Raw genomic sequence first — 18,120 nt, 5'->3', positions numbered from 1 at the left:
TTACCTGTTAGTTGGACGAAGATCAGTCAGAGTTGAAGCATCATTTGAAGAGTCCCTGAGGAAGCAAGCACTTTCAAAACTTGCTGGGTCAGATTATAAATTAACACAACTTCTGTGGAGCACACTTTGGGAGTATCTAGCACATTTACTAATACACATTTCCTTTGACCCAACAGTTTCACTTCTAGAAACTTACCCTACTGACACACTCCCACATAAACTGACAAATGTATAAAGTTATTCATTGTAGCATAGTTTGTAGCAGCAAAAGAGTGTAAACAACACAAATGTCCATCAATAGGGCACTGGTTGACTAAATTATGGTGTGTCTGTACAATGGATGCTATGCAGCCATTTTAAAAATTAAGAAACTTCATGTAGAATGAAGTCTGAGGTATATGCTAAGAGAAGAAAGTAAAATATAGAAGTATGCATATAGTATGCTACCATTTGTGTCAGAAAAAGGGGAAAAGGGGTAGTTAAATCTATTTGCCCATGTGAGTGGTGTCTCTGGAAGTAACGTACGAGAACCAGTCACACCGCTGTCTCCGGAGTGAACAAAGGGAGGGCCGGAATACAGGAATATCAGAGAGACTTTGCAAAGAAGACCTTTTTAGATCTGTGAATTTTTAACCATGGGTATTTACCTACACAGTGAATACATTTTCAATTAAAAAAAGAAAGCATCTCAGGTTACGTAAAAAGATGTGTCCAAATAATCATACTTTACAGGTCGTAATCGTCAGATAATGTTTTCTTTGCTGTCTAGCTGCGGATACCCTAGCTATCTGTCTCGAATAGGGTTATTTACTAAATATCTTAATACAGAATTATTCCTAGAATAATCCCTTTGGGAGGTTCTTTTAATGTCTTGCTATGTTTTATTTTAAAAATTTTCAATTAATATTCAAAACTGAGATCTGCTTGTAGTGGATATTTTGTTTATTGGTCATCTTTGACGTGTTTTGATAAGGAATATTACTGAGACTATAAAAGAATTGGAAAGTTTCTTTTTCCTTTTTTCTTCTCCCTTGCTTCTCAAGGTGGACATGCTGAGTTGAACTATTCTCGATATTTTTCCATGGAAGTAATTGTAGTTTTATTCACAGGAAGAAGAAGGAAATATATGCAAAACACAAAAAACTTCCTGGCTTCAAGATTGTGTTTTATCCTTATCTCCAACCAGTGATCTTATGGTTATAGCTCGGGAGCAAAAAGCTGTATTTCTAGTGCGTAAGTACTCTGTTATTTTCATTTATTTTAATGCATAGAGTAGAAAATGGATTAGGTGGAAAGAAAAAGTTTTACTTCTCTTGTATGCATTATATGGTGGCATTCCATAGTTTGATATGTGATGTAACACTTTTTATTCTCTTTCCTTTTATTTCTCTCTCTCTCTCTTTTCCCCTTTCGTTTTCCTTTCTTTTCTGTTTCTTTCCTCTCTTTTTCTTTCTTGGCTGCAGATACTGTAGCTGTCTCTCTATGGCATTTCAGAGGCAGTACTGGGCATTGCCCAATTCTTGCAAGGGGCAGTCAGAGCTAAAAAGGGCACTGACTGCTTCTTAGTAATAATGTGAGTCAAGTGACTTTCAACCCTAATTTGAAAACTCACAGTGCTGTAGTTTCCTGTTTGGGGCATAAGTTTTCAGCTTATAATTTTTGTTGAAGATTAAATTTAAAGTTTGGGTATATATAGAATGTGGAAAACCTCACTGATCAAAATAAGATCTTATATTAAATGGATATGGAATGGTCATGTAAAGCAGATTTGCCCTCCAGTAGCATAAATCTAATAGAAAAATTTTCTCTGCCAACTAAAGATAAAAAATAGTTTTATAAATAAGAAAGGTGGGGTGGTACATAAGAATTATTAACTTTATTATATGGATTGAATTGGAGGAAAGAGACTAGAGAGAGAGTTTTATAAAAATCTTATAAAAATTTTTAAACATTATCTTATATTTACCTAGAAAAAGACCCAAATCAATTAATATAGAACTATTCAATTCTGTACTCATCGTTCTAAAGGGAAAGAGTGAAATTTATAAATTCTCTGTTTTAGTATACTATAGTTAAAGAAGTTATTTTGTGTGATAACTTAATTTTTTTTCAGCAAAATGGAAACATAGTGATAAAGGGAAGGAAGAAATGCAGTTTGCTGTTGGTTGGAGTGGTTCTTTAAGTGTCGAAGAAGGGTAGGTACCAGTTCATTTTTTTTGTCTCTCTGTGTGTTAAATGTATATGTGAAATTGTTTGACTTGTATGTGAATCTATTAAGAAGTTTCATTGTTTGGAATGTTTAGTAAATGTATATTCTTTGCAGCTTTAGAAGTTGTAGAGCATGATTTGGCCAGTAAATTTTAATTTTATTAACCATGTGATTACTTTAAAAAAAAAAAAAAAAAAACCTCCTGTTTGGAGAGAATTTAAAGGAGAATTCAGAGAGACTCTCATAACATCCTGTCTACATTTTGTCTTTTCCTCAGCTCTTCATTAATTTTATTCAGCTAAAAAGTCAAGGGCAGCCCTTGTCTTTTCTGCTTTGCCAGCATTGGGCTTGTACTTAAAGGGGACAGTGTTACATTAATTCTTAAAACTCACAAATACGTCAGAAATGCAAGCTGGTAAATTCAAGTTTCCTACTGATCCAGTAAGAGGTTTTTGTTTTTTTTAAAAAAATTTATTTGCTTTTATTTATTTATTTTTGGGTGCATTGGGTCTTTATTGCTGCGTGTGGGCTTTCTCTAGTTGCAGTGAGCGGGGGGGGCTACTCATTACGATGGCTTCTCTTGTTGTGGAGCATGGGCTCTGGGTGTGTGGGCTTCAGTAGTTGTGGCACGTGGGCTCAGTAGTTGTGGCTCACGGGCTCTAGAACGTAGGCTGTTTAGTTGTGGCACACGGGCTTAGTTGCTCCGCGGCATGTGGGATCTTCCCGGACCAGGGCTCGAACCTGTGTCCCCTCCATTGACAGGCGGATTCTTAACCACTTTGTCACCAGGGAAGTCCCAGTAAGAGTTTTAAAACCAGATCTCTAGCGTGGTTCCATGATGGAGCTGCTAGCCTGGAACCTGCAGCCAAAACCTGTTTTCAGTTAAATTTTTATGACTGAAAGTTACCTGGTCGGAATGAATAAGATTCTTCAGACTTTGAATTCAGATAAAGACAACCAAGTAGAAATCCATAGTACATGCCTGACACTCTGTAGATACTCAATGAACTGTTTTTTCTACTTTTATCAAAATAAATAATATTTCTCCTTAAGTCATTTAGTCTAAGCACTTTGAAGACATTTAATTTCTGTCCGAAATGCAAAGCAAACATAATGGTTCAATTACTTTAGAGACAACAAACAAACAAAAAGGTTAATTTTGTTTGGTGATTATCTGGTTTGATGTATGTGGAAGAGGGTTTATATTTTGTTGAATAAGCTGGTGATGGTTCTGAGGTTTTACAGGTTAAATAAAAGTCAGTAGGAGTTATTTTAATTTTGAGGCTTGTCTCTGAGTGCGAGACAAATTTTTCAAGTCTATGTGTCAGAAAAAAAAAAAGTCTTTTAGGGACCATCCAGCCTAGCAGGTGCGTAGAAATAGGTTATCAGGAGCGATTTCTGCAAAATATAAAAGAAGAAGCCAGCCAATTGAAATGCGGTAAGTCTCTAGATTAACGCACTCAGCAGAAGTGCAGTTCGCCTGTAATGTGATTGCCGGTTCCTCCCACCCTCTGCCCAAGTTCTTAGCTGATGCAGAGGAGAGGGGAACAGTGGGAAAGGACTGCTTGGTGATCATTGGATGTTTCCTCAGTTTTGTGTATAATCAGGCATGTACAGTAAAGGTGTGCTTTCTTTACTTTTGTGCTTTTCACAACAATACAGAGTGAAAAACACTGTTTTTTATTAACTCCAAGTGAATGTGACGTTCGTTACCTTTTATGTGAATGGATTTTATGACCCTACTTAATGGGGGAGTTTTACTCTTTTTTTATGTAGGCATTGGATACAACTGATCCACAGAGCTCTCTTCCACTTATTGCCCTTTAACATCCCGTTATAGAGCTTTCAAAGTAATTGATCAATTCATTAGGTAAGCATATGCTTTTGTTTTTGTTTTTAGGGAATGTGTAACCAGTGCTTTGTGTATCCCACTAGCAAGCCAGAAGAGGTAAGGATGAATGAGTCATTTGTTTTCTTTGCTTTGATTTATGAGCGCTTAAGACCGTCACTTTTGTCTGTAACAGGAGTTCCACTGGACGACCAGACTGGACCTGCATTGTGGTGGGCTTTACTTCGGGTTACGTCCGCTTCTACACAGAGGTGAGTTGAGTGCCGTGCGGTTCTGAGATACCAGCTGACTGGAGCACCTGGTGACCCCTCCCCATCATACTCACTTGTGACTCATGACCACCTTCCCCTTGGGACTGTGTATTTGATACTTTATGGGGTGGAGGCTGGAACAGGGGGAGCAGTGGTGGTAGAAGGTTCTGGTAGGAGCTATAGAGAAGAGAAGCCATATTCTGCAAACATACTACCAGGCATCCACGGAAGGCCCTGTGGGGGAATGATGCTCTCTGGCCGTACCTGTTCCGGTATATTGGTAAGAAAACAAGCAGGGCTTATCTCTGTGCTTCCTCCTAGAGTGGCGTGCTCTTGCTGTCACAGCTCCTGAATGAGGACCCAGTGCTACAGCTCAAGTGCAGGACCTATGAAATCCCACGACATCCTGGCGTGACGGAGCAGGTAGTATAAGAGATTGTGTCCAGAGTAGTAGTGGCTTTACTTTGAAGTCGTTTCTTCCCTCTTTCATTGGGTGGAAACTTTAAGTTTCTTCTTGTGGCACAGTTAGCTGTGCTGTCATATTCTTAATAGAAATATAAGCTACTCATAGCTGAGTAAAGAATACCAGTCTTGCTTTCACTTACTTAATGAAATATTGTATGCTTTGCTCTACAATGAAATAAAACACTTAAGTCAGAAGACAAAAAGTTTTCTCAGTTTTAGAATTTAATAACGACTTAAGGTACAGAATGGTATTTTGTAACTTTATATCTTTTTAACTTGAACTTAGGTGTCAAAATTATATAGAGAGTAAAAGAAAAATGTTCTAGCTGTATTTTTTTTTTTTAATTTTTTTCCGGTACGCGGGCCTCTCACTGCTGTGGCCTCTCCCGTGGCGGAGCACGGGCTCCGGACTCGCAGGCCCAGCGGCCATAGCTCACGGGCCCAGCCGCTCCGCGGCATGTGGGATCTTCCCAGACCGGGGCACGAACCCGTGTCCCCTGCATCGGCAGGCGGACTCTCAAACACTGCGCCACCAGGGAAGCCCCAAGCTGTATTATTAATAGTGCTACCACATTGCACTAACCTATTTCTCAGAAACGGGGTTATTAAGTTTTTATTTATTGTGGAAAATATTTTATATTCATTGACGATTTTGATAGAGAAAATAATACTATTGAGTGTCTAAGGCTCTCCACAGTTTTCACTTCTTCCTGGTGCTGTGTGAGATTTTCATTGTCTCACAGTCACAGAGTAATTGTAGAGCCACATAAACTGATACACGCTTGCTCAGCACATCTTGTTTGGTACCTTGTCAAAACTATATAATATGCCTTGTTTCTTTGTGCTATCCTGCTTCCAGAAGATTTGAAGTAAACAAATCTTCAAATTTGCCTGTGTGGACTTAAATTGTGTGATAGATGGACTGGAGCTCTAGAAGAAACTTAACTAGTAAGAGAGACTAGACTAATACCTATTAATACCTATGAATGAGTTAATCAGTAATATTAAACAATACCTTATTATTTGCTAGTTTTTATGAACAGAATAACTTCTGTGCACGTTTAGAGAAGAGGGAGCTCACTTAGGACTAGGACAAAAAAGGAAAATTTCACTGAGGGGGTGAAGTTTGAATTAAGCCTTGAAAATGGGTATAGACCTTAATTAGTGAGAAAAGAAGGGAAAGTATTTTAGGTAGTCAGGAGAAAAATGAAGGAAGATTCAAACATAGGACTATGTATGAGACAACAAAGAAACCTATGTTAGAAACTAATGAGAAATTGTTGAATAGGCTGAGTGGCCAAATTTTTCATAAATTTGAAAGCCAAGTGAAAATCAGAATTGATTCAGGAGATTTAGAAGCTACTAAAGATTTATGAGAAGGAAGTGATGTAATCAAAGGGATCTTGAAGGACTCTTCAGGATGAATTGGACTTGTGAGAGCCTGGAATCAGGGAGGCTAGTTATCTGGTTTTTTAAGTTATCTGTAATAGATGTACAGTGCTGGGAGCCAGGACTGCAATGCTGTGGGAAGAGAAAGGACTAGTACAAAAATAATTTTGGAGGAACATTTGACAGGACGGGTTATCGTACTGAGATGTCGAATTTTAAAAAGAAAAATGAGTTGGCTCCAAGATCTCCATCCTGAGGCGTGCCATTGACAAAGTTGGAAGAGGGGACTGCTTTGGCAGTAAACAAAGGTTATTAAATTTGGTTTTGGACGTGTTGAGTTTGAGGTGATGGTAGGAAATAAAATGAAAATACCATCATGCCTGTAGTGATACAGAACTACCATATAGACACAAAGACTAGATTGAAGACGATGGTTGAAGTCATAGCTAATGAATGAATTCTTCCGCATAAAAGTTATAGGAAAATAAAACTGAAGCCTGAAGACTTAAGTCTTATAATATTCATCGTAAGGAGACGGGAGAAAATGGAACTATTGAAGGAAAACAATGAAGAAGCTGTTGGAAATCCAAGAAGATAATCTGTTTAGTGAGGCTATGTCTCGAGAGCCATTTCCCTTTTTTTTTTTTTTTTTTACAAATTCTCTGGAAGATGAAGGTTGTTTAAACACTTTAAACTTGGTTATGTCTATAATAATCTTTTTTTAGAGCTAGTGGGAAAATATAACTCACATTTAAATATTTGTTTGCTCTTTGCTTTTGTGAGTCAAGAAAATCCTTTAGTTGAAAAATAACTCTTATTAAACATGCGGAGAGAAGCCTTTGTCGTTACCCTGTATTCTACGCAGCATCTCTGGATCTGATATATCAGTTTATATATCAAAAATATCTATTTGCTGCTTCTTCAGTATACTCCTAGATCTATTAAAGATCACAGGAGCAGATTTCCTGTAATTCAGTTCTGGGGGCAGTGAGTGTAGTAGGTGTGATGGCTGATCATTGCAGGAGAAGATTCCAGATGTTTTTCTGGAATGTCAAAGAAACTTCTTCGTGGTTTCTGCATAAAGATCTCTGTCATTTAGCGTAATTTCTGCAGCTGTTGGACCACTGGTGTTTGTATGAGTGTCTTTCTTCAGGAAGGCGGTCTCATTTTGGAGATAACTGACGAGCTGCTGATTAGTTCCTCCGAGTCAGGGGCTCTCTCCCCTCTGCCACGCTCAGTGGACTGTGTAAGCGTAGCCTTGTGAACTTGTTACGTGAGCCCCCACCCCAGCTCCCTTGTCCCCTGCTTCCCACGCTTTGTGGCCCACAAATGTCTTTTAAAAATGGGAACACCCCAACAGTCCAGTAGAAAAAGGGGCAAGGCAATTCTCAAAAGAAAAAATATAGTTGGTCTAAAGCATATGATAAAATTTTGAACCTTATTAATAATCTAAAGACTATAAGCAACTACATTTGGATAATTTTTCACCTTTCAGATTGGCAAAGATGAAGATTAACAAAAGTTGGTGACAATTTGGAAAAACAGGCACTGTCATGTATTGTTGATAGAAGTAAAAATTGATAGGTACTTTCTTGAGACAGTTCAATAACACAAATGAAAATCGTGAACACCCTATGACCCAACAGACCCCCTTGAAGGAATTTACACCAAAGTGATGTGAAAAGATATATACAGAAGAATGTTTATTGCAGTGATGTTTATAATAATGAAAATATTTAATTCATTCACAAATATTTATTTACTGCCTATTGTGTGCCCAGCCCAGTTCTAACCACTGAGAATCCATTGGTGAACCAGACATGCAAAGTTTCTGCTTTCGTGGGGCCTGCAGTTTGGGGATGGTGGAGGGAAACCAACGATGAATAACTAGGGATTCCAAGATGATTCCAGCCTCTGATAGGTGCCGTGAGGGCAGTAATCACGTTAATGAGAGTGTACTGAGCCAAGGGGATGGAGGTGATGTTTGAGACAGAGGCTCAGGAGTAGCCTCTCAGAGCAACTGCATTTGAGCCGAGACCTGAACCATCAGAAGAATCAGGCAGGCAAAGACCTGGGAGGGAAGGTCCAGGCACACGGAAAGTACTGAGGCGATAATGGCCTTCGTGTTCAAGGAGCCAGGGGAGAGAGGTGAGATGAGGTTAGCGACAGGGGCCGCAGCTTGTAGCATGGTTAGAGTTCAGGTTTATTCTAAGTGCAGAAGGGAGCCGTTGGAGAGATTTAATCAGGAGGGCGGTTCAGCCTGCTGAGTCTCAGGAAGATCACTCTGTCTGTGGGGCATGGGTGGTGGAGAGCAAGGCAGAAGCAGGAGGTCAAACTAAATGTCCATCAGTAAGAGCTGGTTAACTGAAGTTTGGTTCATACGGTGAGCTGCGGCATCTCCACAACAAAAAATGATTTGCTCGCTTACTGAAATGGAAGAGTGTCATTGGCGTGTTATTGAGTAATGAGAAACGTGTTATGGAATAGTTTTAGAATACCAAGAACATGTGATATGGTATAGTCTCATACAAAAGTGTGTGATTATATGTGACACTATATACTGATATATGTCTGGGATTTCAGGTGAGTTTCCTTTTTCTCTTCTTTTTACTTTTATGTGTTGTTTTTATCCATACAGTGACTATATTTCATTTTTATGAAATGTGTACATTTTTTTGGTTACTCCCACCATCTATCCTGAAAACATTATTCACCGTGTACAAAGGCTCATATTTGCGAAGAATGTTAAGTCCTTGGCCAAAAGGCATTCTGAAATTGTCTATTTTTACTATTCCTCTGCCTGATATTATTGTTTTGTGTGTTGGGTGTTTGACAGTTGTTTAGTTATAGTATTCTTTTATTTTACATTAATAATGACATTCAGCTGTAATAGAAAAATAGATGTGCTTATTTGGCAATAATGAAAATTTATTATTTTCTTCTTTCTTATTCCTTTAATAGAATGAAGAGTTGAGTATCTTATATCCAGCTGCCATCGTGACTATTGACGGATTTAGCCTTTTTCAGTCTCTTCGTGCTTGTCGGAATCAGGTGGCAAAAGGTAAGTTTGGGCAAGAAATAGCTAACCTCTGGTGATGTTTGTCTCATTTAACTTAATCTACTTAGAGAATTAAATATGTCTTCTAAATTAAAAAGGCCTTCTGAACTAGATTTAAAGGAAAAAAAAACGGTTACTGTAGAAATGGGAGTGCATTGTTGGGTAGATTGCTTAGTAAGATAAAGGCGAGGACTAGAACATCAACTCTCTTTACATGTTGCCAGTTGAACTGCAGGCTTTATTTACTGATTCAGCAACATGTCTTGGCCAGTTAAGAGAGAGATTCCACATTGGGGTGGAGAATTTAGTTGCATCTAGCTGAGAAACCAGATTTCTCACTAGATGGGCAGCTGTTTGGGCCAGCATGCTGAAATCTTGTGATTCTACGTTGTTTCCAGTCTCACTGAGGGTAAAGATGGCATAACGTTTGCAGGGGGCATTAGGCAGGACCCAGTAGGAAGTCAACACCAGCTGCTTTTCGCTAACTTGAAACACTTCTGAACAGAGAAAAGTTAGAGACCTAAATATAATCTACATAGGCAGCTACATCATTTCCAGACTTTGGCATGAAAAGTGCACAAATAATCAAGAATTCTCAATCTCTACTACCCATAGTTTACACTCTGATGCTCTTATGTCTTTAGAAGAGGATATTGGTTTTCATCAAACTCAAGACGCCATTGATTATAAGGTGCACTCTTATTTTCTGTTTCACTAAGAAGTAAAAATGCTGCCAGTGAGAGTCACACCATCGATTTTAAGATTCCAGTTTTAGAGATGTTAAATCATGGGAACGAAAAGCCTTAAAAGCAATGAAAATACCAGTGTTGGTGCTGACTTTCCCCGGGTTCTTCTGGGTTTCGATAAAGGAGCCTTAATGGTCCTAAAAAGAGCAAACAGAGTTTAACTCTTAAATGATTTAGACAGCTCCCTGAAAGAAGAGTTTAATTAAGATGTGTTATCTCATTCATAAAGATTGTTCATAAATCCAGAACTATACTATAAGACACAAGAGAAACGATTTCTTCTGAGGAAAGAATGCAGCATCTTGCATTGCAATAGAAACGTTGTCACTGTCTTTTTAGCAGATTGTAACATTCTTGGTTCTATTGCTCTTTAGTAGTACATGCTTTTCTGTAAAGTCAAAATTTGTTTGAATTTTTATACCTATTTTCATAATCTTTTAAATTATTTAAATTTAGCCCACCATAAGTTTCAATATCTTTGTTATCTTGGAGACATAGTAGTTACCATTAATGTATGTGCCGAAAGAGACTGGCCATTTTCTGTAGGTAAAAATTCTGTCCATAAAATAAACCAGAAATAGACAATTGTGTTTTAATTGGTATCGTCAGCCGTTTCATTTTTACTATTTTTGAATTTCCGTTTATTTGGTTATGTATGAGTCCATAACGCCGTTTTATCTCCTAGGAAGTAAGTAATTAAGCCACTTTGTGCCCTCTTACTTATTTTAAGTTGCTCCAAAAATAATTCTGATTACTTAGCTGCAGGCTGTTGTGACTTTTATTTCACAATATAGGAAGACTCTCTTCTTGGCCTTACTCTCAAATCTGAAGTGCTAAGAGGAGATTACAGTTTTCCTTTATCAGAGTACTTCCACTTCCAGAATAAACAACCAGAATCGAGCCGTTTTCTAATATGTAGCATGAGAACGTACTGATGACTGGGGCCTTGGGCATGAACCTGTGGCAAGAGCTGGAACTGTTGCTTTTCTTTTCATTATTCACCCCCTCGGTGGAAATGCTGAGGTCAGTGATCAGCATTGCATTCATTTTTCTGGCAGTGCTATCACTGTTAGCATATCCTTCTGTCAAGCCTGGCCTCGGTTTCTTGCATTCGAGACCTTTCTATTACGTGTCCTTTGCTGGGCATATCGTCAGGTTTCGCTAAGGCGCTGGTTGCTGTTCCCAGGATTTTATCCGCTGTCTTACTCAAGGGGGAGAAATTAGTTACTTGGCTTCTACTGCAGTTTGAATTCACCTTGATTTTTAGTGGTAGTCTAGAATTTTTAATAGTCTTCTCTAGTTCCTGAGTGTTCCAAAATCTCTTATGACAGCCAACTTAGTCTTTTAATGTTTGCATTTTATGTGCATTGTATTGGTGTGAATAAATCTCACTGTATGCGTAGTTTACATTACTTTGCCTCATTATTTTTAGTTGAAATTTTAGAATAATAAACCAAGTTATTCTTGATGATTTTTTGATAAAACTTCATTTTCTCCATTATATTTAAGTTTGGATTGTCTAATTTTTATCTTTGACAGCTGCAGCATCAGGCAATGAGAACATACAGCCACCACCGTTAGCTTATAAGAAATGGGGTCTACAAGATATTGACACAATTATCGATCATGCTAGTATTGGTAAGCATGACTAGTTCCAATTCTTTTGGAATTTACTTCTTATACTTTTTGATTGAAGTATCTCATTTATTGGAAATGTAGATTTATTCTCATGTGAAAAGCATATGCATTGTCTTTAGTGAGACATTTGGAAGGTAGTTCAGACTTAGAGATTATCAAAGGTTAATGTCTTTAAGAAATGGTAGCTGTTTTAGCAATTATGACCTCAGCAGCAGTACTGTACAGTTTTAAGTCACCCACTATTTGACTTATTTTTATACAGTTGAGTTTAACTCATATAATTACCAGATAGATCAGTCTTCTACAAATGTAACTTGTAGACCAGCAAAATATAGAGAAAAGCAGATTTTTTTCTTGCAGCCAGTATTTGAAGGCATACTGTCTTAGGTCTCGGGAATGCAGAGGTGGAAAGACTTGTGGGTCTCTGCTGTCAGGAAGCATGAGGCTAGTTGGGAGAAACATGTGAAAACAATACAGTACCACAGCATGATGGTTGTCATAGTAGACAAGTGGACTGGCTGTAGTGGGAGCAGAGGAGAAGCCCCCAGCACCAGGGGAATCAGGGAACAGGAGGTTGACTTCAATCTGAGATGGAAAGAATGAGTAGGACTTGACCAAGAGAACAAGCGTGGGTGAGGCACTCTAGCCAACAGGTACTAGGCCTGGGGTGGAAGTGCCTTGTGTGCAGGAAAAACAGTGAAGACTGGCCCAAGCGAGGCCAGTCTGTAACTAGGAGTCAGATTCTGAAGGGCTAGTATACTATGCGGAGGAACTTACATCTTTCTCCTCGCCACGTTGAGAGTCATTGAAGAATCCTGAACGAGAGAATGGTATTATCACTTAGCCTGTTGGAAAAATCACTTTGGTGGAAGTTTAGAGGTTGCAATGTAGGGGTCAAGACTAGAAACTAAGTGCAATAAGGAAGCTATAATAATCTCGGTAAGAAGTAATGGGCATCTAAATTAAGAGTAGAAATGGGTGTGGAGAAGAAGGAAATGCTATTTTAAAATATATACCTGTTTTTTTCTGTTTAATAATACAGTCTATGCTTGTTAAAATTTTCAAATAGTACATAAAAATATAAAGAAAAAAGGAAAAAAATATCCCTCTAAATCCTACCGTCTAAAGATACTCACCACTGGCTTTGTGGTAAACATCCGTACAGACGTGTGTAAGTGCAAGCGTAATATGTGTATGGTTATGCAGAGATATGTCTTCATAAAAGGATTCTCTCATGCCAACTACATTGTAGCCCTTTTCTAGTCAACATATCACAAAGAGGCTTTCACAACAGTTTTGCTAAATATACATTTTCTCAGAGCCCTAGTAGAAGACAGATGGCATCCTTGAAATAGGATAATTGAAAGAGGCTTCATTTGCAGAGAAACTACTTATACAGATGTGGTATAGGAGAACCACACAGGATAGTACAGCGTCTTGCGGGCTGATCAGCAGTGCAGCTGTTAACCACTCCTAGGCCTAAATTCTGCTCATTGGAGATAATGAGTAGAATCAGCGCCTTAAGAGCAGGATGGCTCTTGGCCAGTGGTCACAAGGAAATAGATATCCTGTCTTCGTTCTCCTTTCTGTCTTTGAGGTCCCGGTGAGACTTCCCATTGTCTGAACCCAACTGGAAGCCTGGGCTAATAATATGCACACACTGGCTCCTCGGGGCCGGCAGGGAGAGAAGGAAGGTGTGTGAATCCAGAGGGGGGAACAGGAGATACCTGACACACAGGTTATCTTTGTGTATTGTTGCATTTCTGGTGCAGAGTACAGGTAGACCTTGTTTTCTTTTGCTTTGCTTTATTGCGTGTCACAGATACTGCTTTTTTACAAACCCTGTGTTGAGCAGGTCTGTTGGTGCCGTTTTTCCAAAAGAATTTGCTCACTTCGTGTCTCTGTGTCATATTTTGGTAATTCTTGAAATATTTCAACCCCTCTACCAGCAAAAAGACCATGAGTCGCTGAAGGCTCAGATGATGGTTAGCAATTTTTAGCAATAAAGTATTTTCAGATTAAGATAAGTACGTTTTTTTAGACATCACACCATTGCACACTTAACAGACTACAATATAGTGTAACCATAATTTTTACTTGCACTGGGAAGCCAGAATATTCACTGACTCACTTTGCTGTGATATCTCCTTTATTTCAGTGGTCTGGAATTGAACCTGCAATATTTCCAAGGTCTGCCTATAATCCGTAATAAGCACCTTGTTGGTAGACATTCGTTTGTCTTTACTTTTTGCTAACATAAAAATGTGCGAAATTCCAAAGTGTTGAGTTCAGTTCGGGGTGACTTCCCTGTTCTGTTAATTAAACTTTGGAACATTGAGACAGGCTAGGAGAAATGATTGGATAGAAAATATTATTCTATTCATTTATCTCCCAGCCTACAAAATGAAAAAAGAAAAGGTGCCATGAGCTTTATCCTGTGTACATCTTTATGTAGAGGTCTGACTGATTCATTCAACAGAGAAATGAATGAATACCTGATACATCCACAGGCACTAATATTGGTGCTAGAATACAAGGCAGACAGTACCCCTGCCCTGACGAAGCTTACGTTCTGGTGATGGGGAGACAGAAAACAAACAGTTAAACCAAATGAGTAAATAGGGTAATAACGAAATGTTAGTAAGCATCATGAAGAAAATAAGCAGAGGGTTATGACAGAAGTAAAGGAAGAGGGGACTCTGGGTAGACTGGCGAGCAAAGGCCTCTCCTGAGACATGCAGGATGGGAAGAAGCCGAGATCGAGGCCCGGGGTGGGGGGAGGTGGAAGACTGGAGGCTTAAAGAAACAGAAGGGAGGCTGATGTGACTTGATTGTACAGTGAGGGGTAAATGGGAACAGGTAAGGCTGGAGATGTAGACGGGGGTCAGATCACATAGGGCTGAGGAGTTAGGGTTTTATTCTAAATGCAGTGGACGTCATTGATGGAGTCTAGGTAGGGGATATTTAAAAATGTCCCTCTGACTGCTCTTTAGAGAGAGGCTTACAGAATAAAGAGAAGACCAGCAAGGAGTTTGTTGCAATAAGAGAGAATGAGGACTTTGTCTAGGGAGGAAGCAGTGGTGCTAGAGAGAAGTAGACAGGTTGGAGATGTAGTTGCTCTTGCTAAGGGATGGGTATTAGAAACGAGAGAAGGAAAAGAGTCAAAGACTTCGTAGCTTTTAAGTTTGAGCAGCTGAGTGGATGATCAGGCTATGGCTGAAATGTGCATAGAAGGCAGAGGTTTGAGTGGACAAGTGGAGAGTTGTGTTTTTTACAGGGTAACTTCTGACACAATCAGACATTCAAATGGCGATGCCAAGTAGACAGTTGGATATATGAGTCATAAGGTCAGGAGAGAGGTCCGGATTATCCATATAAATTTCGGAGGGAGTGGTTAACTGTGGAATGCGTCATAGAATTCAAGAAAGAAGAAGGTCCATTGGATTTGACAACATAGAGCTAGCTCTTCATTGACTCTGATCTGAGAAGTTTAAGTGGAATGGCGAGGATGAAAGCCAGATTGGGCTACATTTAAGAATAAATATTTCCGGGCTTCCCTGGTGGCGCAGTGGTTGAGAGTCCACCTGCCGATGCAGGGGACGCGGGTTCGTGCCCCGGTCCGGGAGGATCCCACATGCCGCGGAGCGGCTGGGCCCGTGAGCCTTGGCCGCTGAGCCTGCGCGTCCGGAGCCTGTGCTCCGCTACGGGAGAGGCCACAACAGTGAGAGGCCCGCATACCGCAAAAAAAAAAAAAAGAAGTATAAATATTTCCACCCCCTACTTTCAAAACTCAGAAACACAAGAACAGGAAATCAACTCACAGCATCTCCATTTTGACTCCAGTCCTGACCTCTTCACTAAACTTCTTACTCATTTTCCAGCTACTGAACATTTCCCCCTGGGTATCCAAACTTAACAGATCCCAAACAGAATTCTTAATTTCCTCTCCTTGCACTTGGTCCTCCTTTGTTCTTCTCTCTCGTCTTCGTCTGCTTTCGCCCCCACCAAAAGCTTTTGAGCCGTCCTTGATGTTCTCCTTTTCTCACCCTCCTCATCCAGTCCACCTTCGCCTCTCCTACCCCCACAGTAGATTCTGAATCTGACCGAGTCTCATCTCCATCGTTGGCAGCTCAGTAGTCCATGCCACCACTGTCTCTTGCCTGAACTGTTGAGGAGAAAAAAATCCTAACTGGTCTTTCTGCTTCCTTTCTCTCATCTCTAAAATCTGTTCACCAATCAGCAGCTAACGTGATCCCTTTGAAATATAAGTCATATTTTTGTCACTTCTCTGCTCACAACCTTATAGTGGCTTCCCATCTTATTCCTGATAAAACCCAACGGCCTTACGGTGGCATCCAAGGCCTGACATTGTCTGTTTTATGGTACCTTTCGACTTCATCTCCTGTCGAACTCTCCCCTCCTCCCCACCCTGTTCCACCACGCTGATCTCGTTACTGAGCCTCAGATACACCAAGCGTCCTCCCACTTTGGAGTCTTTGTAATTGTTGCCCTTTCTCCTTGGAAGGTTTTACCCAGCTAGTCACATGACTCTCTCCCTCACTTCGTTCAGCTGTCTGTTCAAATATCATTTTGTCAAAGAGGTCTTCTTTAGCCAGTATAATAGACCTAGAAAATTATCCAGTGAGTTTGACTTTATGGAAATTTATATTAAGAACTGTAAGGTGTTTGAAAGTGCGGAAAGGCCTCAGTTGTTTGGGGAAAACCCTAAATGACAAGGTAGTAATAAATCCAGAAAAGAAAAATTCACATCTAAGGCAGTGTAATTACAGTAGGCAGCTTGTCTTAGCAGTGAGTTCTTTATAATGAGAACAGAGAGTGTGAATTTAATTTAAATATTGAGATATGGTTATATTGGAAGAATATGGGGGGAGAAAGAGGGGCTGTATATATGCTATGTCTTCATTTACCTTAAATCAATGAAAAATAGTGCTAAAATTGGTGAATCAAAAGACAGCAGTCCTCTAGAGCCCACCAATTTGCCACAATATAGAGAGCAGGACAGAATATTAAATAACACCACAGGGATGCAGTCAGCAAAATCTAGACTGTAGGAAATTAGTGTCCAGCAGCCTGGTTTCTTCAATGAATAGATTGCAAGAGATTTGGGCATGGGAGGGTAGAGGGGCAGAGAAAGACAGTAGGATTTTGGGCTGGTCTATGCCCATTTGTTTGTGGTCCTTACTCTGAAACTCAGGTGTATTGTTTTTCTCTGACAATGATCAGCTCTATTGGTGCAGACAGCAGAGAAGGCAGAAAGTTTAGGTCAACCAGGGGTGAGACTGAGCCAGGTGAGTATGTGGAGGAAGAGGGGGCGGGAATTGTGCAAGAGAGTGATTGTGATGGAACACAAATCAGAACCAGGTAAGAAGGGAAGTGATCACATGAGTTACTTGATGAACAGTGTGAAAATGGTAGAGTAATGTACTGAAACTCTTAATGACATGCAGAGTTATTACAGGGGATTTCTAGAGTAGTTAAGATGGAAAGCTAAGAGGTGGTGGTCAAAAGGCGGTACGCTTAAAATGAAAGTTTCAAAAAATATATAGTTGATAATGACAGGATGCAAGGGATGGCATTGAAAGTGGATGACCTTACTGAGTGAAGTCAGTCAGACAAAGACAAATATCATGATATCACGTATATGTAGAATCTAAAAAAATGGTACATATGAACTTATTTACAAAAAAAAGAGTCACAGGTGTGAAAAACAAACTTATGGTTACCGGAGCGTGGCGGAGAGGAGGGGAAGGGATAAATTGGGAGATTGGGACCGACATATACACACTACCATATATAAAATAGATAACTAATCAGGACCTACTGTACAGCACAGGGAACTCTATTCCATACTCTGTAATGACCTATATGGGAAAAGAATCTGAGAAAGAGTGGCTATATGTATATGTATAACTGATTGACCTTGCTCTGCAGCAGAAACTGATGCAACATTATGAATCAACTGTAGTCTAATAAATTTTTTTTTAAAGATACATTCCACTGAAGTATTAATTTATTTATTTATTTTTGCTGTGTTGGGTCTTCGTTTCTGTGTGAGGGCTTTCTCTAGTTGCGGCAAGCGGGGGTCACTCTTCATCGTGGTGCGCGGGCCTCTCACTATCGCGGCCTCTCTTGTTGCGGAGCACAGGCTCCAGACGCGCAGGCTCAGTAGTTGTGGCTCACGGGCCCAGTTGCTCCCCGTCATGTGGGATCCTTCCAGACCAGGGCTCGAACCCGTGTCCCCTGCATTAGCAGGCAGATTCTCAACCACTGCACCACCAGGGAAGCCCTAATAAAAATTTTTTAAAATTGTATTTGACGTTATTAATAAAGATTGTTAATTGTACTTATTATGTTTCAAAATGATATTGCGGTATACCTGGCTGATAACTTGAAAGTTCTGTAGTTATAAGAAATGACAAACTGGGGCTTCCCTGGTGGCGCAGTGGTTGCGCGTCCGCCTGCCGATGCAGGGGAACCGGGTTCGCGCCCCGGTC

The 18,120-nt window shown here is 39.8% G+C and overlaps 1 protein-coding gene and 1 non-coding gene across 2 annotated transcripts in view; both read left to right on the top strand.

Moving 5' to 3' along the window:
* Positions 1-18,120, top strand: part of RAB3GAP2 (RAB3 GTPase activating non-catalytic protein subunit 2) — a 99,641-nt gene that overhangs the window by 36,315 nt on the left and 45,206 nt on the right. The window contains exons 3-9 of the mRNA XM_007129270.4: positions 1,110-1,233; positions 2,114-2,195; positions 4,110-4,157; positions 4,234-4,309; positions 4,631-4,732; positions 9,125-9,224; positions 11,507-11,605. Of these exons, the coding sequence (XP_007129332.2) occupies positions 1,110-1,233; positions 2,114-2,195; positions 4,110-4,157; positions 4,234-4,309; positions 4,631-4,732; positions 9,125-9,224; positions 11,507-11,605 (631 nt within the window). The remainder of the gene's footprint in view (positions 1-1,109; positions 1,234-2,113; positions 2,196-4,109; positions 4,158-4,233; positions 4,310-4,630; positions 4,733-9,124; positions 9,225-11,506; positions 11,606-18,120) is intronic.
* LOC112066714 (small nucleolar RNA SNORA36 family) lies at positions 13,878-14,009 on the top strand. The gene has a single exon (XR_002892821.1). It is a non-coding gene; the product is annotated as a small nucleolar RNA SNORA36 family (small nucleolar RNA).

Source organism: Physeter macrocephalus, chromosome 4, assembly GCF_002837175.3.
Source record: "Physeter macrocephalus isolate SW-GA chromosome 4, ASM283717v5, whole genome shotgun sequence".
NCBI classification, from domain to species: Eukaryota; Metazoa; Chordata; class Mammalia; order Artiodactyla; family Physeteridae; genus Physeter; species Physeter macrocephalus.
This window is presented reverse-complemented; position numbering and strand designations above follow the sequence as displayed.